The sequence below is a fragment of the Meleagris gallopavo genome, chromosome 10 (genome assembly GCF_905368555.1).
Source record: "Meleagris gallopavo chromosome 10, MGAL_WU_HG_1.1, whole genome shotgun sequence".
In the NCBI taxonomy this organism is placed as follows: domain Eukaryota; kingdom Metazoa; phylum Chordata; class Aves; order Galliformes; family Phasianidae; genus Meleagris; species Meleagris gallopavo.
In genome coordinates, this window is record NC_139413.1 from 3,849,124 (window position 1) to 3,874,185 (window position 25,062).

Genomic DNA, 25,062 nt, shown 5'->3' on the forward strand with positions numbered 1-25,062 from the left:
AGATCAGACGTGGGTGTTTTCATCACCTTGTCTTCTAAAGCTGCCAGTGGCTGGGGACGTGCCTTGCTGCCACAGCAGCCCTGCTTACCCCCCTTCTTAGCAGCAGGAGTCTGCTCTGCACACTGATGCTCAAAGGCTGGATATTGACCTCCAGGCAGAGCTTAACTCCAAATGAAAGCTCTAGACCTGGTATAACCAGACAGAAATGTCTCTCAGCTGCCTGAAACTCAAGTTCGGAGCTTTTAAGCATTGGCCCTCGGAAAATACTAGGCTTGTGCTGAGGGCTGAAGCTCCAGTAATCCACATAATGTCATGTGGAGATTAAAAAAACAGCCGAGACTCGAGCACCGACCAGAAGCATCTCTAATCGTGTGAAATTGAGTCCAAAAACCCTATTTCCACAAGTTACCTGTTCCAGCAATCTGTCATCTACCTTGCTCCGTTTTGTAAATGGCTCTGACTCTGTTCTCAAGAGTTTTCTGTTTCTTTACATCCTGCCTCGCTGTGACTTTGTCGGTAGCTTGGTATATTTATATATAAATGTGCATATACATTAATTTCTACTGCTTACAGTGATACTTAAAAATGCTGAGGTCATTTCTTTCCCAAGCATTCCTCTTTGGGTGAGAGCCGGTGACAACCAGCATCATCTCACTGTCAGCAACTCCTGTCCTTCCAGCCCTGCTCGTGCTGAGCTATCGAGGCTGGTGAGCCTTCTCGAGGTGATGTCCTCCCCAAACCCAGCACCCTGTCCCACGACCCAAGCAGACCCCACCAGGTGGCGGCATTTTCTTGACGGTGGTGCCGGAGCTGCTGAAGATGCCCAAGGCTGCCTGAAATGCACGGCGTCTTCTCTCTGCTTCCAACTGCCAGACCTTAGCGTGCACCTCCAGGAGCTCTGTTCAGAAGTCTGCCTGACGAGGAGGAGGCAGGGAGGATGCGTTTGTTGTGAACAGCCAGACAGAAGTTCTTAACGCGTGTAGGGCAATCTGATGGTTGAGGGACAGCTGTTAAACCCTCCTGGACTCTTCTCCTCGAGGTGAACTCAGGTGGCAAAGCTGGGCTGTGTTCTGCATAAAGCTGCATTTGTGTGTGTGATTCTTTGCCGTTACAGAGGACTTATTAAATGGGATAAGCTGAAGGTGTGAATGAGAAGCTGCTGCCAAGGAAAGCTGACAGTCGGCTTATAGCTTGTGGAGTGTCTGTGTAGGCAGCCTTGTTGGGAAGCGGAGGAGGTCGGTGCTTCTGAGTACTGCTTTTCCTTCTGATCAATAGGCTTATTTTTAACTCACCCAGCAAGTTGTGCAGAAGTAGGAAGGTAAGGCTTTGGGGATGGAAGTGCTGTTTCCTGTGCATTTGGACTGTCATGGTATCTGACCTTACGGCGGCCTTTGTGTACCACTGTGGTGTGGCGTTACAGACATTCAATAACATTGAAGCTTTTATGCATCTTCTTAAGATGATAAATGACAATCATTTCCAGTTGGTTGTCCGCTCTAAAAGACAGAATGTAATAAAAAAAAGCAAGGGTTTAAGTAACTGTGCTTGCTGCAGGTTAAAGCTGATAAGCATGCTTTGGGCAGAGGCACTGCCTGCCCTTGCCAGCCAGCATCACAGAGCCATTAAGGTTTGAGGAAAACCTCTAAGATCATCAAATCCAGCCATCCAACTGTCACCACCATGCCCACTAACCACGTCCCTAGAAGGGGGATGTCCAAGGATGTGACTGAAGCACTCCTGCACATGATCTGCTCGTCCTGCCATGTGTCAGCTCCTCTGCTACCTCCTTTGTGATGTGTCCTGCATTTGGCCTATGACTTGGAGAGCAGCTGAGGGCTGCCTGTAGCCTGCTTTCTCCTTTGCTTTACTCCTAGCTTTGCTGCAGTGTTAGCCTGCAGCAAACTTTTTGCACACTCCCTTTTTTAAGGAAAACTGACTTTAATTTGTGCATAAATGATTGGTGTCGTTGGTTTTTTTGTTTGTTTCAGTAGGAGGTTTTAGCTGGGCCCTTTCAGCTGCCTGTATTGTGCCAAATGTTGCCTAGGTTACTCATTTATTAAAAGTCACTGAAGTATTTGGAAGTGTCAACAATACTGGTGTGTGCTGGGGAAAACGAGGATGACATTATTTTAAAACACCAGCTTCCTGACTCCTGGATTTCGGCCGCACGATTTGTCTCTGGCTGAACATTTTAATGTGGTGCTGTTTCCTATTTTTAAACAATAGGAAAAAAGGGGAAAGATAACGGGAGCATAACTATGACCCATTGGCTTATTATGAGATCATGGGTTCCTTTCAACTGATATTTATAGATTTAAAAAGAAGGGGGGGGGGGGAGAAGCTGAGATTTCAGCATTTTTCTGGCATTTATGCTTTCATAGCCCCAAGGTCACCAAGTCAAACCCTAATCTGAATTCTTTCAAAGTCCTCTGTAAAGACTCACAGTAATCATGGAAGTAAGATCTGTGTCTGCAAGGAAAGTAACCAAGGGAATGGAAGAATGACTGCGTTTTGGTTAGTAAACTTCTAACAGTCCTTTGTGTGTTTTGACCCCCCTCCTTCATCTCAGAAAGCCATTACAGAAATGATCAGGAGAGAATAACGTTTGTTAATTCTCTTTAATGGGATTTCAAAAGGTCGCAAAACTGGAGAAAGGCTCTTCTCCAAGAATCTGGATTATTTTTAATTATAAAGTTGGAGTAGTGCAAGTAATGAGCTCTTGGAGGTTGAGGGAGGTCTTTGCACTTAAGTAAATGTAAAACCACGTCCTGGATTTAGATTCTGTATTATCTAAAGGATTTTTTTTTTTTTTTTTTCCCTACAGCTGGGAATGCCCCATTAAAACTTAGCTCTTACACTGCCAGCACAGGCAGCCACTTAGTTCAACACATTAATTCTGCAAACTGTGGGAAAACGACTCCCATTTCAGCAGATGTGCAATGCGTCTGCTGCGGATTTGCATAAGAATGCATATGCTTCTCTGTTCGGTTCTGGCTTGATTAAAACTCGCAGGCACCTTTTCCTTTCCTGTAGTGCCATGTCTGCATTCTTGGACATCAGTAGTTTAATTGAAAATGCTCTGTTTTCTCCTTTGTTCAGGTTATTCATTGTATTTACACGGCGCTGTATTGTAGATGTGCGTGGTGTTTTACAGATGGAGGCTGCCCGCCTTTGGACACTGCAGTCTGGACTGGAGAAGAAAGGAAATAACAAAGATGGCAAATGAGTTTGCAAAGAGATGGAGAATTACACAGTAGAGTGTTTTGGGAGGGGGCTGTGTGCCTGGAGATGTGCTCACAAGGAGATGCAGGACTGGGAACCAGTATTGCTGGGGGATGAGAAGAGTTGAGAGATTAAAAGTGACCCCCCGTCAATCAGGCTTTATAGAATCATAGAAAAGCTGGAAAAGGCCTTGGAGATCACCGAGTCCAACCACCAAGTCCCTCCCAGCAGTAGGCTTTCTTCTCATGGTCCAAAGGATTCAGCAGAACCCTTCAGCTTGCTCCTTTTCCCAATGTGATTAGTATCACATTGGGAAAAGGAGCATAGAAAACAATATAAGCATAGAAAGCAATACTGTGGCATCAGTTCTGGAAACTTTCTGTACTCTGGGTAGCAGTTTGAGCAAGATGCCCAGAATGGGTCCTGGAAAAGAAGACGACAACTCAGATTGCAGTGTGAAGTTTCTGACAAGGAGAAACGAATTAGGAAGCAATGTTTTGCATAGGCTGCTGCATCAAATGCTGGATGCCTGCCGCCCGGATCCAGGCTTTGGGAGAAGAGGCTTTGTGTCTGGGTTGCTTGTTGGGGTTTTTTGGCACGGAGGAACAAAAGACAACAGAGCAGCATTCAAGAGGAAGCTTAATGCTGGGGGAATGCAGCTCTGGAAGGGCACTGCCCTGTCTCTCCTGCTGCATGATGGGGCCCTGGTTGCCAGCAGAGCACTTCACGGCTGGCGAGCATCAGAGCACTGCATCTCCAAATTCAGTTGACCTTGACTCAGTGGATTGGCTTGTGATAAGCAGATGTAATTCACACCTGAGCTGAGTCTTTAGTGCACAAATGCAGTCTCGACAAGCTCGGGTGCAGATGCTGTGGGTGTCGGTGCAACGTGTAGGAACAGGGGCTTCCCATCCTAGGACAGCATGGCCAGGGAGGCTGAAGTGAATGAAATGAAGTGAGAGGAGTGAAATGATGATGGTTTCTTCAGTTTTGTGCGCCGTTTTGTCATGGTAAATGGTGACAGCTTTATTAGCAATCCTCTAGTCTGTTGGGTTTAAATAAAATTAAATCAGTTACACCATTCATTGCCTTGCTATGTGAGTGCATCTGAAACATTTTTTTTTGAGAGAGCTGCTGAGATGTAGGAAGGTGAGGAAACCGGGCACAAGTAGGTCAGATAACTTGCCTAAGGACATGCATCAGAAGTCGGATCTCCTGAGAGCTTTGCAATGCTTTGCTTGCATAGCTCGACTTGCAGTGCCTTGCATTTGGGATACCTTTAAGCCTGCTACTTTGCTTGGATTCTCCTGTGGCTATTAATAATCCTCTGCAATACTGCATTAGGTGTCATATCTGCAGGTCAGCAGGGCAAGATGCTCCCCAGGGAAGCTTCCATTCAGGTGGCTATGTCTGCTCGCTCCCTTTTTTGGCAGCAACGGAGGTGAAGTTTCGTTGACCTTCAAAATGTAATAAACTTATCTCCTTGCAGTGATAGCAGGCTGGGTTGCTGGCACGGAGGGTGTTGGACAGCCAGTACTGATTAACTCCTTTCCATTTGTGTACAGGGCCAGGTGTGTGCCTAAATCGTTATTTCCAAGAAGATAACTCTTCACTGTAGAGGAAAATGCATCACAGATGGAGACTGGGAAACGGCAGAGCGAAGATTATACCACCTGAAGCTCTACCATACTTTCCATGGCATTTGAAATCCTGTGCTGCTGAGCAGAACATCTTTGTTTCGTTGGCTTTGTGAGGGGAGCTGAGTGATGTGGATTAGTTTTCCATATTAGTTTGGTATTTCATCTCAATGTGCAGCCCAGGTGCTTTGCAAGAGGAGAAGACAAAAAGCTTCCCGAGCACCATGTTTTATTTATGCTGCAGGTTGTACCTCAGGCTGTGCAGCCTGGCTGCTGCAACCCAAGCACAGTGCTGGGAGAGCATTAGGCTTCCTCATCAAGTAGTGCTGAGCAGTTGTTGCTTTGTGGTACTTTTCTGGAATTGTTTCCCATCTTTTTGCTCGTGACAGTGAATAGTTGATGGAGAGGAAAGCAGGGAAAATGGAGTGGTGTCACCAAAGCAGAAATAAAGAGCTCTGACAAAAGGATAGGGTGTAAAAATTCAACATGCTTTTATTCCTGCTTGGAGGAGATTTATCTTTGAGATAGCGTACACTTGCAGGATCTCTTCTCCCTTGCTCTCTGACAGTGCTTCTGTAGGATGCTGGTGAGGTATGGTGTGAGCAATTGCCTCACTGAGTGGATTTCACGGGCTTCTTCCCTAATCCTTCCTCTGTTAGCTGGGGCCTTGTCCACTGAGCTTCTCCAACAGCCTACACTCTGTGGAGGGAATGAGTTTTATATCCCATATAGGAAGGTAGCAAAGATTTTTATGGTCTCGCTGTAAATATTTATGTCAGTTGTTTTTCATGTGCCCTTAGCTCGGGACTCCTGTGCTGGGAGAAGCACTGCAGCAGGCCGCCGTTCCCATCCAGCTGCGTGAGCCGCGGCCATCTGAAACACAAACTCATTTCTCACTTGTGTAACCATTAAGTCAGGGAAGAAATACTCTCAGTACTTTGCGTATTCTGTGTTTGAAAAAACCCAACACAACAGAAGAGGGTGAAAATGGCAAGTTCTCTACAAAAATGGCACGGCTATCAACACCAAACCTGTGTGTTGTCAGCTCACCTGTGCGTTGCTGGCTCACACTTACATGTGTGAGCCTCTAAGCAGCTGTGAATTATCCTTATCTCCTCAGTCATATATTCTGACTTTACATTATTACTTGTTGTAAGCCCCGTCTGTGTGAAGAAGCTGAAGTGCAATAGCTGTTACTATCAAGAGGTGTGCTTTCCTTGCAGTTCCCTGAGGATGGGTTTGAAACAAGATCAGCTCCATGCATAGAAGGCTCTCTGATGAGAGGTAAGGTAGTTTCCTATATGAGTAGGTAGGTGTTCCTATAAACAAGTGCCAAGAATAAAATTGACCTACTTCTTCTCTGCTGAGAAACTGCTTACTGTGGTTGTAGGTTACGCTAACGTAGACGTGCACTTTTGTCTAAGTTGTTATTGAAGGGATGACTGACAGCACCCAGTGTTCTGTGTGCTCACGTTGACAGTGTGGGGTAGCAAGTTCTGTAGGATCAGCTGAGGCTCTGCTGTTTGGGTTGTGAGATCCCTTGATTTTCACATGCATCCAGTTGTAGAATATAAGCACCAAATCCATTTATGAATCTGTCTTGCGCCCAGCTGGCTGTAAGGTGATTTTGGGAAGCCTGCTGGATTAAAACTGTTATGAGAGAGGTGTGGAGCTGGATTGAGATCCAGTGTTACTGGTGGAGTTCAGGAGGGTTACATTTTCAGTCAAAACCCCCTGGGGTTATGCACAAAACTACAGTAGCTTTGCAAGAGACTTAAAGGAGAAGCTGTAGTGCATCCTATGCTGTGTACTTGTGTTTCATCCATGAAATGGCTCACTGCTTGAAGTGATCTAGCTGTACTTTTGATGTCCATTTATAACAACCACTCAATTCCATAGCTGACATGGTATCCCTCCCTGTTTTGTTTCCAGACTTCATTGATGTGGCTTCTTTGTGACCTACTTTGTGTTTCACCACTTTAAGGTTGCTTCTCTTCTTTTTCATTCTGTTCCAAAAGGAAGTGTCTCCCACGAGAAACATCTGAAATTTGTTCACCTGTTTTTCATGCTGGTGGGTGGAAACGTGGACCCAGCTGAACAGGCAGCCTTCAGTCACACCAACGATGTGACTCTTAGGTACTTTCCTTCCTAAGCTCTGTTGCTGATGGTTCTGAGATCCCTGAGGGGGGTGTTTGGAGAATTGGGGAAGGAAATGCCTGTGTTTCCTTGGAGCTCCTGTTACTCATTGCTGTGAAGCGTGACTGTGAGGACATTGCATTTGCCCCTTGTCCTTTCAGGGGGCAGTGATGTGTCATGTGCTTATTACTTGCACAGCCTGGGGAAGGAACGTCCCAATTCCTGCTCCTTTTACTCATTCTGGGATATTCTTCTTTTGCATTCTTCCCTGTGGTTTCTTCCTGTAATTTCCACCAGTGGTGATTCAGCTCTAGGCTTAGCTGTATCTCTCTCTTCAATTAGTGGTGCCTTTGCTTTTATCTAGGGCATGAGGTATGTGCTTGCTTATTCGTGGGGACACTTAAAAACCAGTTAATGTAAAGCAGATGTGCAGTTTTCAGCAGCTGCATAGCATTTAGCTAAGTCTTATGAAGGAATTAATACCTCAAAGTATTACATATCACTGGAAAAGAATAATTCTCTTCTGTCATTTCACCAAGTGGACATAGCTTTGTGTTTGTAGTCATCATCTCCTAAGGCTTGAGGCTTTTATCCTCCCGACACTTCTCTTAGATGCCGTGTTGATGTAAACACAGGCTAACAGTGAAGAAAAAAAACCCACACCAGCCCTTCTCCTGGAATCTTAATGGCTTTTTGGTTAAGTAGCTTTGGATCCAAATTGCAGCTAGATCTTCTGTTTGTTTGTTTTGGGCTTTTGATTGTGACTGTGCGGTTCTTGCTTGTAACAGCAAAGCCACCAGGAAAACAGTTATGTGTGTATAAATGTAGAGGGGGTTTCAGCAGAGGTGACATCCAGCTTTCTTTATAATCTGGAGGTGAGCTTGTTTTTGCTCCGTTGGTGCTGTGTGCAGTGCTGCCTTAGCAGAGGGTGAATGAAGAAGTGAAAGCAGCTGGAGCTGCTCGCCAGCGGTACGAGCAGCAGCCCACTGTTACCAGTAATGTTCCTCGCTCCCACTCTGCTTGCCTGGTGTTGCTTTTATTTAAAAGTGATGCGATCAATGTATCAATGTGAGGTAATCATGTGCTTGTACGTGGAGTGCTGGGAGGGCTTCAGGAGCCAAAAACGTGGCCTAGAGCAACTGCTTTGGAGTCTTTGCCTCAAAAGCGGAGCACAGGGTGTCGGGCTGAGCCTCTCTAAGACTTTGAGGTTAAATGAACTGGATGTGATTGGGCAGAAAATGAAGAATTCAGCAAAAGAAGGGGATGCCAGCTGCGGTGCAGTGTCAAGCTGTGCTCCCCAGTAGGCTGCTGGACAGAGCAGCTTTCTGCGCATTTCTTGTTAGCAGGGTCTGGGCTGAAGGAGGGGCTGTTTGTGTTGGAGGTGAGCTCAGTACAGAGGCTGTGCTTGTGTGGAGGCATGGCATGTGAAAGCTTTTAGTGGTTTGCAGATTAATTTTAGGATATTCCTTTTCTCTGCTTGAAATATCCAGTAAGGCAGGTGAAACCCAGGAGGGAAAGCTATTAATTTCTATCCTTTCATTTATTTAGTGTTACTCTTCATCAGAGAACAGAAACCAACGAATGCAAATCTGTTCTCCAACACACGCAGACATGTTCTGTTGCTTGGAAGCTGAACAGGAGCTGTAATGAATTATCAGCACCCGATTCCAGAGCTGTGACAATCTGGCATCGCCTTAATATTCTGAGCCATCACTGGTATTATTCCTCTGCATTTTTCCCCCTTTGTCTTCTTCAAACCTGTGTTCTAATCTGAATGCTGTTGGTTTCTAGGGTTGAAAGAGATGCTGGCTGGCTCCGTGCTTCACTCATTTTTCTTTTTTTCCCTCCCCCTTGATAGTACAAATGCATCCCGAATTAGAAGTGACGTGGAAAATTGCAGTTTTTTCCAGTTCTGTTCACAATTGTCTCTCTAGAGTGTGACAATACATAACTTATTCATGACAGAGGGAATTACTTAATAAGCAAGGAACTTTTCTTAAGGAATCCCAGCACTTCCAGGGAAAAAGTCTTTTTGCTTCATCAAAACATGGAGCAACTGTGCTCTGGGTTCTCTGGCAGCAGCGACAGCTTATCTTCGGAAATAAGTGCAGATTAATTTACATGTGTCTTTATTTTAAAATATAGCTTGCTTACTCAGATGGCAATTACATTCAATTTAACGGTAATGTAAAACAGCAGGATCTAGAGTAGTTCTCCAGCCCAAGGGCTGACCATTTTTACCATCCAGCTGTTTTCCAAGTGATTTATTCCATTTTCCCACTTGGCTTCCCTGCCTCACCCCTTGGTCTGAGCCTCAGCGCTTGTAGTACAGTGTGGGTGGCGAGACGGGAAGAACAGCTGCACTTCACAGCTCCAATAAATGACTTTATTGCAATTGTGTCTGCGTTACACTAATACCAAATGTCTAAGTTCACTAACACAGATTGCCATCGTTCCCACCCCACCAGCGTGCAGTGAGGACCGACAGCTCTGCCTCACCCCAGCTATGTAGGGCTGTGCTGCGCTGCTGGGGATGTGCTCAGCCTTTGGCAGCCAGAAGTGCTGCTGCCTTTCTCCCGCTTCTTGTGTGTTGGGTGTGATGTGAAGAAGGGAGGATGCGCTCCCAGACAGCTCAGGAAGAAGCCTGGATGACCTGCAAGAAACAGGATTGCCGTGAGTAGGGAGTTGCCTTCCACTTCCTGGGACAGAGCTCATGTTTTGTATGGCAAGGTTAAAAATAATTTCTTGCTGCTTGTCCTCCTTCCTCGCATAGGACTGGGGTCCTGTGCTGGAGAGCTGGACCCTCAGGAGCTCTCCCTCATCCTGGCCGTGCCCTGCTTGGGAGCACACCTGAAAGCAGCGACCAAAGCACTTCAAGGGGGATTTGACAAATCCACCTGTCAGTGTCACCAGACACAGATTTATCATCTTTGACAGGTAGAAAATTGCTTTGACTTGTCTGCAGGACAAGTAAAAATTAGTAATAGTGATGGGGTATTTTAAAAATTGTCGTGATCATGTAAATCCTGTTATCTCTGTAACCCAATGTTAGCAAGCCCTGAGCTGTAAAATGACATTAACTTGCTTGAAAAAACTGTCTAGTGTTAACAGATAACTGGATATTTTCCCCTCTGTTCATTTCTAAATCCCGTTGCCTTTGAAAGGCTGACACCTCTGTTCCTTAGCCCTGTGTCCCCACTAACAGAAAATTAAAGGAGATGCCTTTTAAAGAAAAGGGAGAAAAAAAGCGTGTAGCTACATCACATTGTAAAAATGCAAAGGAAGCAAAGATGCCTAATCTGACAAAGCATCAGTGTTTAGGCTATAAGCTCATTATAAGCCTTGTGTAGCGGGAGCTGATTTTTTCAAATTAATTTTGATGTATTACCATAATAAACATTTTAATAATATCCTTTCCTTCCCTTCTGTCAGCAGCTGAATATTTCAGTGAGCTACCCAGGCTGTCATGGCAGCCCTTATCCTCAGCATCTATGCGGATCTGCTTCCAGGAATGCTTGTAGGTATTTCCAGCTCAATGCAATGTCCCAGGCCCTGCTGCCTCTGCTGTTCTTGGTGCATTTAAGCCAGCTTTCAGGATATTTCCAGAAGACACTTGGGGCATATTCAGCTCTTCTTTTTTAACTCCTTATACTGTCTGATAGGAAATGCAAAGAAATCTCATCTTGCTGTGTTTAAATCTTTCAGGAGTCTGGGAAACAACTGGTGGGTAGCATCCAACACCTTGGAAAACAAGGCTTGCTCTGTACAGGGTTTGTTTGGGCTGGTTAATGTTGGCCTGTGACAAGAAGCAGAGCCCAGGTACTGTAACTGAAGGCTTGGCAAGTCCAGAAGTCAGGAGCAGGGTACTTATTACGCTGCAGGACTGGTAGGGATTAGGGAGCTGTGCAGAGCCCAGCACTATCTGCAGCTTGCTAGCAGCTGCTGAATTTCCAGCTTGTCACCCTGCCTGGATTTGATAATGCGGCTCCTTCTTCTCTTGTTGCTGTTCTGCACTCTCACCGTTTGTCAGCAGTTTCCTAGAAAAGTGACCAAAAATACCGCCGTGGTCCAGGCGCAGCCTTAGTGTGCATCCTCTGGAGTCTGTCCTTTGCATCCAAAAACCGCCTTAGTTTACTGGCTCTGTTTCCACAACAATCTCATCATCACTCCATCTCTTTCAACACCTCTGCTTCCTGATTTTCCTTCCCATCAGTAGATTTGGATGTTTGTCATCTGGTGCCTTTGTAATGCTGTGTGCTGTCCTGAGCTAATGGGCAGCGAGTAGCAGAGCTCTGGAAAGCTGTCTGCGTGAAGGCTGAGAGAAAGCTGGAAGTCAAATCAAAGCCTTCCAGCAAAACACTAGCTTAATCATGAGCTGTAGCGTGTGCAACTGGTGCTTCTCGTCTCTTTTCCAGCCCCGTCCTTCCATTGCCCTTCTGTTGCCTGCTGTTGGGTCTTGTTTGGGGAGTGGGGAATGGTTTTGCAAGCTGAGGTGCAGCATGTTCAGTAGCTAAATGTACTCGTCAAAGGCAACTGCAGAAGAAGGGTTGAATAATTGTCCAAACGTTCTATCAAATCCTCTGTAGCAACAGTAATCACAGATAAAACGTGTGACGTTTTCTCAGTGATCACATCCATCAGTACAGAAGCTAGGCAGTGAAATATAGATGTTTTTTGCTTTTTTTTCCGATTTCTTAGAAATAATACCACAGAAACTTGTCAGTGAGAATGATTCTGCTCTCTTCAGGCTTTTCAGCAGCAGCTTGTTAAGAAATTACGCATTCCCAGAACTGCACCAGTTTAAAAACGGAGGGTGGAGGATTGTGTGCAAATGAGGAAGTAAACAAAGAGCCTTTGGAATTTCAGTCTGCTGTGAAGAGGAACAGCTTCAGGAAGAAATTGTTTCAGAGTTCTAAGAAACTTGTGCAAAGCTCAGACAGAAAAACAGCAGCCCTTCAGCTTGTGACCTGGTAGACTCTTTAAAAGTGTTTCAACATCAACATGGGTACGAGCAATAAAGATGGAAGATAGGAGTTAAAAGCACTTCTAATGAAAATACTGATAAGGCCAGAAGAATTAAGCTTTACTGTAGAGATGAAATGCTTCTTGCACTTGCGTGTTAAGCAGCCTTATGTTGTTTCAAAAAACGTTTGGGGAAGGCAAAGCGATAGGAGACACAGAGATTGCACAAAGAGCTCTGTTACTGCTGGCGTGCCATGCCAATGAGAGCCAGGAGGTGTGATGGAACAAGGCTGGTTTAGAAGGTTGTTTTCCTGGAATCATTAAGGTTGGAAAAGACCAGTAAGATCATCTGATCCAACCATCAACCCATCCCCACCATGCCCACTACCCACGTCCCTGATCGTTTTGTTACACTTGCGTTGTTATTTGTCATTTTATTTTAGTAGCAATTTTGTCTTATGTAACTGCTGCAAGCATAAATATATGGAACTTTCCTAAGAAAAGAGTACTTCTAAGGGCAATTTTCTACCAATCTGAAAGAGTCTTTGTGTCATGGAGTTTCCTGGAATGAAGGAGCAGTGAAAAAGAGGGTGCTGTGAGTACCTGGTAATTCAGCTCCAACCCTAGAAATACACCAGGTAATGTGTCCAGGCAGTTGTGTTGGGTGCAGGCTGCTCTCTGCCTCCAGGGGAAATCCTGGGCTGCGGGGCTTGCCCTGCTCCCTGGGGTTGGTGCAGGGGGGGGCCGCTGCAGCCGAGCCCAGCCCCCAGTGGGTGCCCTGTGCGTGCAACTGAGGAATGTGCTTTAAAAAGCCACTTTCTGGAATACCACTTCGTTATTTTTTCCTATCTCAAATACTGAGCTGTTGATACTCTCAGTGTTTTTGAGCTGCGTTTCCTGTCGGGAGAAGTAACAGTGGCCAATGTAGGCAAAAGCTGCTTGGATTTGAAAGTGACCTCCAGGAAGCAACGTTTTTGCTTATTTTAAGCCATGCACACATATCATTCTGTGTTTTTTTTCTGTCCTTACACAAGCAACTTGTAATATTTCATCCTCCTTCCCATCTGCTCCGAATGCATCCAGATATGAAAAAACAGTTTGTGCTGAGTCCTTCCTCCAGCAGTGCTGGTGCTGCTGGGTCTGCAGGCTGCAGCTCAGCTGGGAAGCAAGAAATAGGCACGGCGGAAAGGAATTACTTTGTTAGCTTGCATATAGCTGCTTCTCAGGTGGGAAAATAAAATGCCTTGTTAGAAGCGTAGTGAGCACACAGTCACCAGTATCTGCTCTTAGAGATGCATAGTCAGAGAGCAAACTAACAGCAGTGTGGTGTAAAGAAGATGGATGGGATCAGCCGGCACGCCTGGAGTAGCACAGATTCTGTTCGATAAACTTGGCTGCTCTGGTTAAATGTTAGCACAGTCTGCTCGTCCAGTGAAACATTCCAAATAAGTTTTGGCAGCTGCCTGAGTTAATATACGTAGGATTGGTTTCTCTTTGTCTTCGTTTTTTTTGCCCTACGGCCTTGTTAATCTGATCAGATAGCATCTTTAAAAAAAAAAAAAAACAACACAGTATCATTAGAAAAATGCCAGTTCTGTGAGGTCTCATTAACACAGCCTGTGTGCATCTACTTGCTGACCTAACTGTGTGTGCTAACTTGCTCTTTTCTCTGTTCTTTTTCTGCTCCGGTGCATTACCTGCAGTAATCCCGATGAAGCTGAGTGCAGGGACCCCAGAGCTTGCTGCCAGGGCTGCAGGCAGCCCCAGTGCCTTATCTGAAGCTGTGCCTGAGTAATGGCTCAGTCAACATTTGCTGAAGTGGATGAATGTGGCTTCCTTGGTCACAGGGCGGCTGGTCTACTTTTGTGTAACTGCCTTTGGACTCTTTCTTTGCTGGCTACAAATAAGTAAGTTCATCTTCAGTAACATGTAGCTAAGTTAGAAACAAATTGAATGTGCTTTAATCCTGTCTTCATTTGGGCGCTATTTCAACCAGAAGAGATGGAGAGGCTTCAGTGGCTGCATGGTACAGGTGGGCCTCTGCACCGTTCTGGCTCAGCGACCTTGAATAGTGTGTTTGTAGAGCGTTCTTTATGAAGCAAATGCAAATCCACCAGATCCCACATTTCCCAGCAAGAGGCTTTCTGTCATTCTAATTCCCTTATCATAAACACAGCAACTTCACTTGTCCCTGAATCCTGGTCCATCTGTCCGGGATTTACTAGAATACTACCGCGGTTTAAATAATGCTCCCTCCATCTGGGGGAGCAAACATTTATTGCTTTATCTGCAGGAGGAATTGATGAATATTAGTGTTTGCAAAGATAAACTGCACTTTATCTTGGCTGTAAGCAGCGATCCTGCCTGCACCTGCTATATGAGGCAGAGCCTGGAGAATAATGCGTTGACTTACACGGGCTCTGAGGAGCGTGAGCACTGCCCCAGCTCTCCAAAGGACGTGGTGATAAACTAGTTTTTTCCAATGTGTGTTTCACTTCTGAGCTTTCTTTTGTGATCGTTTATCCCAACTCCCTTTTACCCACCTTTCTTAAGAATTTTTTGTTCCTCTTGGGCAAGGGCAGAAGGAATGATAATGTGATTCAGCTATTGTGCACGCGTGTATTTGAGTGCTGTGCCATTTGATTAGGCATCTTCCATGGAGCAAACCTGCTGATCTTTTGACCTGGTTAGCAGGGAGCTGAACGTTACTTCAGCTTAGAAGAGATTAAGAGTCTCTGGTACTTGTGCTGATTTCACGGGCGATGAAACTTTATTTTCCAGTCTGACACGATGATTTTACAAACATTAACGGAGAAATCATCCTGCTACATAACTGGCACGACAGGCACGCAACCTTAGCTTCCATGTATCTTTCCAGTATCTTTTCTATGGATGCAGAGGTTGGTTCCCCAAGCCATGGTGTGAGTACGGTTGGTTCTGCTGAGGGGAAGGGAGCTGCAGAGCGGGGTGAGGACTGTGGTGAACATTGCTCCATTCATCTATTGGCCACTCCCAGCAAAATGGGCAACCTGCCCTAGGATCACCTGCCTTTCAGCCAAAGTTTAGAGGACTAGAAGGAAAAAGCCGTTAGTGTGTACACTGCCACAGCTGCAGTTAAACGTTTAATTGCAGGGCTAGAAACAAAATGATAAGACTGGAAAAGGCAAGCCCAGCTTACACTGGAACACATTATTCCTCTTTAGCCCTCCCCACAGGGGCTTGCTGGCTTCGGGGTCTCTCCCATTTCACGATTACTTGTTTCTCCTGCTAGAATCCCTGCAGGGAGCAGCCTCTGCTCCAACCCAAATAAAGCAGCCTAGCACGTGTGCTCAGACCTGGACAGCTTCTAGGTGTGCATGTGGACTTTGGGAAGTCAAGAGCAGGGCTGTGCTCGCCTCACTGCTCTCAGCAGGACAGAAAGCAGGGAGAGGAGCTTTTCTACGTGTGTATAACTTGTATTTGTGTTGGTGTGTAGGGCTGCAGTGCAGTTTCCCAGTTCTGGGACTCTCAGTGCCCTCCTTCCAACCCACTGCCCAAAGGCTGAGGACAGCCACAGGATGAGTTTGCCATTCCCTGTTTGTTTGTTGTTGTTTTCTTTGCCCTCGGCTCCCTTTCCTTCCTTTCCCACCAGCTCCTTCTCAGCACTTCTAGGCACTCTAACGTTCCTGCTATAATTAGCTCTGAACAGGGCTGCTGTTATCTTTATGGAGTTTAATTTTTAAAGGACGGTCTGGAGGAAGTAATGCTCGTTTGGCTGCGATCCTTTTATTGTTCCAGCCAGCAGCCAGCGTGGGGATCGTGCACAAAACTGACTTTAAAACTTATCAGCTTGCCCTCTCTGGGTCCTTGGTCTGGGTGAGGGACCTTACGTACCTTGTGATGTACAACCAGAAGGAAAATTAACCCTCCCTCGCCAGCTCATGAACTGGTTTGCTTGGATTTCATCTGGCCTCACATCAGCTTCATTTGTCTATCGTTTCTAGGTCACTGATGGAAATAAGCTGGGAATATTCAGACCAGCAGCCGTCCAGCTACGTAAAGCAGACCTGAGGATGACTTGTTCTCTGCTGAGGCCAAGTCCCACATCAGCTGTAGTTTGCCAACACGGTGCGGATGCAGCTGGTGACCCTGGGTGCTGCACCCATCCCTGCTGCTGCCCATGGCTGCCCCTTCCCCTTAGCACTTGCTGCTGTGCTCCATCGTGGCAGGGTTACTTTCCTTTTCAATCTGCTGCTGGCACAAAGTAATTGGCTGAGAGTTTTAATTTTTTTAAATACATTAAACAGGATATAGGATCGTTAACTTTGACTTCACCTTGCACCATCTTGCAAACAAATCAGCAGCTATGGTGGTGCCCTTCCCAGAACTGGGTGTGGTGGCTGAAATAAACCATCTCAGAGCACAAAGGAACAGAGTCCTATTGTTTCAGGCAGGCAGAAAGATGACTTCTGAAGGCTAAAGTGTGCTGTTGCTTTTTTTAAGTAGGATATTCGTACTGCTCCTGTCGCTTTTCCTCCGATCTTATTATTTTGTTGATTATCTAAATAAGGTAATCCTACAAGGAGCCTTTGGGGCCAATTTCTATCATTTGAAGCTCGTTTCGAACGATCTGCTCCAATTTAATTGCGGAATTTCAGTGAGTGGCTTTGAAGTGTTCCTTTGCATCGAGATCTCGTTAGGGATTTCAGTGGAGCAGAAACTCCCCGGGCAGCTGCCTCCACACCTCACCTCACAGCAGCGCTCTGCTCCTTGCTTTTCTCCTCTCCATCGTTACCCACCCAGCCTATGTCTGGCCCAGATCTTAGTTATGATGCTGTGAATGCAGTGCCAGACAGAATTCTGTCTTCTACATCCAAGCCAGGCTGGATTCGGTGCCTCCATAGCAAATGGGAGGCAAGAGGGCCCGAGTTCAGCATTGCAACAGGTCTGAATTGTTCCCCATAAAGTAATATGTGCCATATAGCAACACTCAGCTTTGTTAAACCTTTGTTTTTATTTACAGGCTGCATTCCTCAAGGTAGGGAAGTGTGAAGGAAAGGTTTCCCTCTAAGGGACAAGGGGTTGTGGGCACAGAGGGGATGGTTTAGGTTGGACTAGATGATCCTAGAGGTCTTTTCCAACCTTGGTGATTGTATGATTCTGTACAGCCTGGTGTTACTCCTCCCATACCTATTCTTTCAGATGTATTCTTGCGTGCCTTTTCCATCCTATCTCTGTTTTCTTTTGGAGCAAATCTGATAGAATGACATCGATGTGAGGGGAAAAAAAAAAAAAAAAGAGATTTAATAATTCAAGTATCTTATTTCACTGTGAACCTGATGATAAAAATGCAAGAGCTAACATCTTGTCAGTGATCCTTTCAGGCTGTTTGCACTTCTACCGCTGCGGACCAACATTTGATCTTTCAGTCTCCTTTGGAAATGTAAAATTGAGATTTAAAAACTCTCTCTCTACTTCAGATGGAAAGCTGTGACAGTGCAAGCTGTAAGCGTGCGAGAGCAACATGTGCTGGTCAAATGAGATAAATATTTGATATCCTTCAGCCCCGGTAACAAAGGGACCGCAGGCTGTGCAGTCCCTCCTGCCCCAATGTGCTGCAAGTTGCTGACTGCTTGCCTGTGGCTGTGATCGTCCGAGCTGTGTGCAGTTTTCTTTATGTATGAGATATAGGTAAGGCAATAAGTGAAAGAGGCATGCAAGGTGCATAGATGCCCTCTCCCTGGACGTGTTCAAGGTGAGGCTGGATGGGGCTGTGAGCAACCTGCTGCGATGGGAAGTGTCCCTGCCTACAGCAGGGGCTTGGAACTGGATGATTAAAGGTCCCTTCCAACCCAAACTGTTCTATGTTTCCTATGAAAGGAGGTAGCAGGCAACACTGCATGTTTTTTTTTTACAAGGGTTTCTTTGTGAGTAAGCTGGTCTTGAGGACTGTTTGCCTCTCCTTTATTTCTTTATCTCTATTTCCTTTTGCTCATCCTCAGGAGTGCTGAAGCTTTTGCCTCAAGGAGAGTGTGATAACATGGCAGTCTTTCCAAGGAACTGGGCAGCCTTCCTCACACTTACTCTTTGACTTCTTGGTGCCTTGTACAGCTGCTTCCTTTTCAAGCAGCTTTCCCTGTGCATTGAATTACCTGTAATGTAGATGTAGGAACTCCTGATTGCTGGTTTTTTTTGTTTTTTTTTTTCTTTTTTCTTCCTGTTGTAAGGGGTAGAGGTGAGTAATGGAGAGGTATTTACTTTCTTCTGAGCAGTTAAAAAAACAGAGCAACCCAGAATGTGTCCAGGCTGCAAATAGGATTAGTGTGTTGAGTTGTAGGGGATTTAAGCAGGAACGATGGCCATGCATGAATTTGACAATATCTACATGCAGACACTTTGATATTCTTTGAAAAAGTCAGCTATTTTCCCAACTATGTTCAGTTCTCCAGAATCACAGTGTGGGACTAAGATCAAGTCAAATTAATCTGAAGTTGTAAAAAATGTGCAAATAGCTTCTGGGGCTAATTTGGATAAGCTTGACCTGAGCAGCTAAATTTGGTTTACAGTGTCATTTACCCAAGAAAATGGCTGAGAACATGTGTGCCTTTGAAGGATGGCTTTCGGGCTGTGGGATAACTTTGCTGGGGTTCTCAGGGTGTCTCAGTGATCCCAGCACCTCCCTGCCATACCAGGAGCTGCCTTCTGGAATCAGAATCGTTTCCACTGCAATAACATCACTACGAATTGCAGCACAGTGATTTTTACTTCACTAACAGCAAGGAAATCCATTGATTTCAATGCCAGCTGAGAATTTTTATTGGTAATCTGCTGTAGCAAGGCAAATGAGACTTAGCTGCTAGGCTTCTAAATGTGGTCTGAGTGAAATGAAGTTCTTTGCAGTGTAATTTTTATTTTTAACAGCACCATTCATTATTCCATAAGGAGGTGATGTCTCACTGCTGCTTTTCTCGCTGCTCTACTCCTTCCTTCTGCAGTTGCAGTTGCTTCCCCAGCCACGTTTGCATTGAAAACACCACTGATGGAGCTGTGGCCCCTGGGGTGGCTGCATTTGGGCCAACTGTCATCACATTGGCTCAGTGCTGTAATTACAGAGCTGCCAGAGCCATCCCTGAAGCCAGGCATGTGTCACTGCTGCTCTGAGGTGCAAAGTGTAGAAGGTGATTTGTAGCTCCCAACACACATTATAATACGTTCTGGCAAGTTCTGTTTATCTGTGAGAAGTTGGGAAAGTATTTTCTGCTCCCATCATGGCTCGAAATGGCACATTTAGCCAATGTGTTCCACCTGTGCTGCTGCCTACAGCATGGGAAGAATGCGACTGCTCCTGCAGCATCCTGGATGGAATCTGCTGCAGAGCTCGGTACAGAGCTGTGCAGGAAGCTGCACTGGGGATTGCATTCATCCCAGCTGCTCAGCTGGCTGCAGAGAGAGCAGGGAGGGTGGACACTGCGGGAAGCAAGATTTTTCTGGGATTTCAGTGCTGCCATTCAGCAGCACTGGGATTTTTCTGGGATTTCGGCTGCGTTGCCAGCTTGCTATTCTGGAGGAGGAGGCAGACGGAGAGGAAGGCTTCATATTTTTATTAGCAACAACTGTGCAAGCAAACTTAATTTGGCATTCTTAAGCCTGTTGGTGTTTTTCCAACTTTACCCCTCAGCTGTTGCTAACTGCATTGCAGAGGCCTCACTAATCCTGCAACTTCACATTGTCTCCATCGCCGCTATTTATACGCGAGGATTCAGATTGCATGGCAGATTAACTTAACATTCCCTTTTATTTTTAATTCCAGTATAAATATTTCCTCAAGTCTCTGGAAAAAACGTGCCTGGCACCTCCTAGCCTGAGGACTCATGCTTGTTAACTGAGGTGAAAAATACCTGTACCATCGTGTCCTGTAGGGTTTCCGTAGGAATGAATCAGTTCCATGCACTTCGTTTTTTGCAATTCCTATGTTTCACCTCTTTCCCCACCCCCAAAACAGCCACACTAGCTTTATTCTTCCTCCTCTCTCATTTCCTTCTTGCGTGGCTCATGGTATATCTCATCCTGTCCCTTTTGTCTGTGGGCTTCCTTTCCTTACAGCTGCCCCGTGCCATCTTGCTCATTTCCTATCAAAGTAAATATTCTTTTGGCAGTGATGTTCTCTCGGTTGTCCTCTACCTGTGCTCTTTTTCAGTCTGTTGGGGAACGGGAAAGGTTTCCAGCAACAGTCTGTAGAAGGCAAAGCTTTCTCTTGTGTCTGCCGTGATGACAGCCATTGTTGTCACTGACTCTACTTCCAGATTTGCACTTTATTTAGGGAAATAAGTGCTCGAGGGGGTTTGTGTTTTGCACTCACCCTGCCCCACCTCCCTTAATGCAGTCTTTTTGTGCAAAACTCTTTTGTGTAACTAAATCTTCAGGTTATTGACGCCGTGCTGGTGATTTAGTATTTGAAATCATGCTTTGGGGCTCAAAGTGCCTTTCACCTTTAATGAAAATGGCATCCCAGAATGGTTTTGCCCTTACGGGGAAGGCTCCTCTTAGTAAGCGAACTGTTGGCTGTGTATCGGTTGTATTCCATCTCATAGTGGGCACAGTGGTGTTGAGTGGTCTTTTCCAACCTTAATGATTCTCTAGAATCCTTCTAGGATTCTTAACCCCTCTAGGAAAACCTTGGCAGTTTGAGTGTGCTGCTGGGCTACATCCTCAAGTTTTGCAGCCACTGCTGAATTACGGTCGCAAGAAAGCAGCTAGCAGCTGTCAGCTCTGCTTCCAAGCAGGTAAATTGGTGCTTGTGCATGAAGTTATTCCTCATTCCTTCTGGAGAAGGAGCAGCTCTTTCAGCAGTGCTGCCCCTGCTTCTTGCTTTTGACAAACTTCTTGTTTCCAGACAAACTTCTGAAGAGGAAGAAAGAGAGGAATGTGGGTGGCGTTCTTGCTGGGCAGTCACTGAAGTGCAGAAAAGGGGGAAATTCCCTGCCTTTCATTTAGTAACAGAGCTGGAAGCTTATGGGAAGGTGGGATTTACTTTGGGCTGCGGTGTCTTGCAGCTTTTCTCTTCCCACCTACTCCAAAAGACTGCACTGTGGCAGGGCGTGCGTGTGCTTGCTAAGGGCAAAGCAGATTAGGAAAAGTTGTCCAAAACATTTGAAACCAACTGCTTTTCTATTTCACTAAAGGACAAACAATTACTTCCCAAAGCCATGCAGTCAGACTTTCACACAGCCAGTCTAAAAATCCCTGATTTCTCAAAACTGATAGTTTTGATGTGCATGATGACATGGGACTGAAATGCTCGTCTGAGGTTTCCTGAGGAAAAATAAATCCTTTTGCACATGGGTTACCTTTGGTTTCAGGGCTTATTTCGGAGGGCAAATTACAAGGTACTGATGTGGTTCGGAACTCTTCTGTTTTCATTGCAAATGTGCTCAAGTTTAGGGATTAAATATGGGTTTTGTGGCAGCTGTCTGCCAACTGCAAGAGCGTGTGGCCTTGTACGGAGTTACAGCAAGGAGAATCTGAAGTTGTTTTTCAAAGGAGAGACGTCAAGTCCCTTTTCCAGCTGATGTACACCTGTCTACCTTGGGCTAGGGACTGCAGAATTCTGCATGAGGACTGGGAGAGTGTAAAGACAAGATCTGAGTGCACGTTTCTTCCACTCTCTCTACGTTTTTCAATACGCTGTAGAAATCGTAGCGTTTTAATTTCCCCCTCCTCCCTCTCAGTGACTTCCCCTTTCCCTTCTTTCCTCCCTTGCTTTTTGAAAGTGTGGTTTGTTTAGGAGCTGTAATCTCTTTATTGTTCATTTTACTGAAAAGCACCTCAGCCTGCGCAGTGAACCAGGGGCTGTTTCTCATTCCGTCTCCACTAAATTTCCTGTTTGCCCGGATTTTGAGTTATTCACTCGGCAGCTAACGGAGGCAATTAGGCTGCTGAGAACTCCTTGCAGCTGAGGTCTGCCAGGCTGGCAATCAGGGCCGTCTGTTAGCCACAAAGGCTTTCCCCTTTACTGGCAATGACATAATTTGTGCATTTTTCAAAGACATTTCCTCACGGTTCAGATTTCCCATCTTCTGAATTTAGCTTCTTGTCTTTTTTTAAGATGTGTGCATCTCAAATTACAACTCCAATCTCGGGCATTGCCTTTCCTTGTGTGTTTGTGTGTAGGAAATTGTCTCGCAGGACGGAGAGCAGAGTGGGAGAGAATCTGCAAGTTCTTCCTTATAGTGGAATGGAAAACCCTGCCCTTCTTTACAGACTTTGTGTTTGGTCCTCTTCAAGATACTGGGTTAACTCCAGCCAAGATGTGCTCATCGTGTATGTTGTGCCAAGTGTTTCTCATCTCCAGCACAGTGAAGCTTGTATTCTGGGGGGGAATTTTTTGCTTATCCATCAGCAGACAACTTGTAGCTGCTGGGATGGCCCTGCAGATCCCTTCCCTAAGGACAGATGTGTTGTCCCCTCCTCTGCACGCACTGTACTTGACTTCTGCTTCCCTCTAACAGAGGATTTGGCCTCTGCTTCCTGGCCTCTGTTTGTTGTTTGTTTGCATTGGGGTTTTTTGTTTTTTGGCAACTTTATTGCAGTGCTTTCTTTGTCTTGTTGTAAGTTAATAGCAATGTTTGGTTTTGACCTCTTTGAGGACACAGCTTTGAATACAACTTGCTGTCTTATCAATGCATCTCTGGAGCTGTATGTGGTCCCTCTCTTCCTACAGAATCACAGCATGGATAGGTCAGAAGGGACCCCAAAGCCTCCCAGACCCCCCTGCCACGGGCTGGCTGCCTCCCAGCTGAGGCTGCTCAGGGTCCATCCATGGCCTGAGACACCTCCAGGGATGGGGCACCCACAGCTCTGGGTAGCAGTGCCAGGACCTTATTTCCTACAGATGTCTCATAAAGTGTTATTATATCATGTTATCATATCAAGTTTAGAGTTAGATGAGTTTTTCCAGGCTGGACACATTTTGCAGGTGTGGAAGGTAGGGAATTGGTGCATATCTGTAGAGGTAAACTTTAGAAATGAACAGTGAATGTGAATATATTTCTTTAATAATCCAGCAAGTCTTTCATCTTTTTTTTTTTTTTTTAAGCCTTTGAATACAGACTATGTAAATACTTTGAGAACGATCAAAACTATTACCGTGTCCCTGATCTCCTCCATTGACCCATCTGTGAGATATTTAATCTCTTCTTTTTTGAAAATTGTGTGTTTCTCAGTTTCAAAAGCAGCCTCCCACCGCCCTGTGTGTCTCAGGAAGCAGCTCCTGCTGGCTCCTTGTCACTGTGCCACTGTTCTTTCAGGGATGGCTGAACACTCTGGGCTTTTCCTGTGGCTGTGCTGGGGAGCAGCCTGTCCCAATCCTGTTATGCAGCCACCTGAGCCAATGAAAGCCACCAAGAGCTTCATTGCCACCACGAGAGCCATCCCAAAGGACCTGCAGCCGTCTCCTGGATGCCCCACGTGCTTTCTGTACCTGCTTGCTCTTTACACCAGCATTAATGCAGTGTTATCACTTGGCCATCCTATAATGAGGTTTTCAGTAATCATTCTGATTTCAAGAGTGCATTTTGCTTCTGAAATGAGAAGTGGTCGGCGCCATTGGGATCTGCATAGGGACAGTAGATGTGGACTTCTAAAGTGACCCGTTCAGCTGAGTGCCTGAGAAACAAAGTGACTCGACTCGCTGCTTATATTTAGTATCATTACCTACTGCATTAGGTTCTGTTTTCTTCTGTTTCTGTTCAGGAAGGTTAACAGGGAAAACGCCCAGCAGAAAGCATTTGTGTGCTTATCAGAAGGCAAACGTGTGGAAAACATTGGGTCAGCGTACTGGATGTCAGCTTTTTTTAAAGAGCACATGGAAGGAGGAGTATTCAGCGCTGGGGGGAGGATGTCCTTCCTTTTGGTGAAGCTGGGAGCATTGGAGGTGCTCGTGGATCCTCAGCTTAAACATGGCTTGAAATCACAACGCCCTCCAGGTTGCTTGGTTCAGAGCTGTGTAGCATAGATATGAGATCCTAAACTTAGCATGTGTAAAAAGGGGTAGATGCCAAGAGAGCCATGAACCTGGGCAGGCTGAGATTTAGAGGGAGCATGGCTCCTTGCATTTCTGCAGCTAGTGAGGAGCTGTAATCAGCTCTCATCACCAAAGTGGAGAACGTGCAGATGGATTTGGTGTGTGCCATGTGAAATCCCTGACACTGGAGGAGCACAGAAGAAGCTGAAAACGGTTGTGCTGACCTGAATCCTGTGTGCTGCTCTTTGTTCTCCCCATCTCAGCACATTATGGTGTTAGCTGATCCCAAAAACTTCTCCAAGGGGTCAAGCAGCCAGACAGTTCCTTTTATGTGACCTCAGCTGAATACCCCATCCAAGACCGTTTCTCTTTTCTTTATGGTGTGTCAGAAGCGGAGGAGCAGCTGTTGTATTTTTCCCCTGTATGAAGACAAGAAGGAATTTGACTTCTCAGAGCACAGCTGCTGGAAGCAGCACTGTTTGCTTCCCCCTGCTCCCAGGCTGTCTTGTCCTGGGGCTTGTTATGGCTATTGCACCTTCAGAACCAGGCTGAGGAGCGCGGGCTGCCTGGGTACCCAAAGTGATCGCTCTGTAGGATGCTGCCAGTCTTCACAGAATCTTGTGGTGTCTCCTGAGACTTCCTCTGATATCAGCATCACCCTGCCGAGGAGTCCCTGTTAGTATTTGTGTGGTAGTTGTTTCAGCACTTGGCAGGGGTGAGGGCGTTAATGTGAAGCCTCCTTTGGCTGGCGCTTCTGCAAGGACGATTTATGTGTAGTGCTGTCCCAGCATTATCATTATATCTGAACAATGGAATTCTGGATATCTTTTTGTAGATGAGCACATAAACACTTGTATTAAGGCAGTGAGTTGTATTGGACTCCGCAAACCTTTCATTTTCTTCTGTACAGATCTCTTTTCCAAACGAGGACAGGCTGTTGCATGGATTTCTTAATGCCAAGAGCTGCTTTCCCTGCACAGCGTTATTGCTGGACACAAGGTGAGCAGCTGGACTTCCTCAAGGACTGCCCAAGAGATCAAAGAAGGTCCTACAAGATCCTGTGGTGTGCACAGGGCTGTGGAACCAGGCACTGCCCTCTTGCAT

The 25,062-nt window shown here is 45.8% G+C and overlaps 1 protein-coding gene across 4 annotated transcripts in view; it reads left to right on the forward strand.

The window, feature by feature from the left end:
- Nucleotides 1-25,062, forward strand: part of RASAL2 (RAS protein activator like 2) — a 154,123-nt gene that overhangs the window by 2,887 nt on the left and 126,174 nt on the right. The window contains exon 1 of one of the 4 annotated variants that reach the window (XM_085232362.1): nt 9,519-9,668. The exons of the other annotated variants lie outside the window; for them this stretch is intronic. Coding sequence (XP_085088488.1) covers nt 9,611-9,668 — 58 coding nt within the window. The 5' untranslated portion in view covers nt 9,519-9,610. Of the gene's footprint in view, nt 1-9,518; nt 9,669-25,062 lie in introns of those variants that run through there. 4 annotated transcript variants of the gene reach the window in all.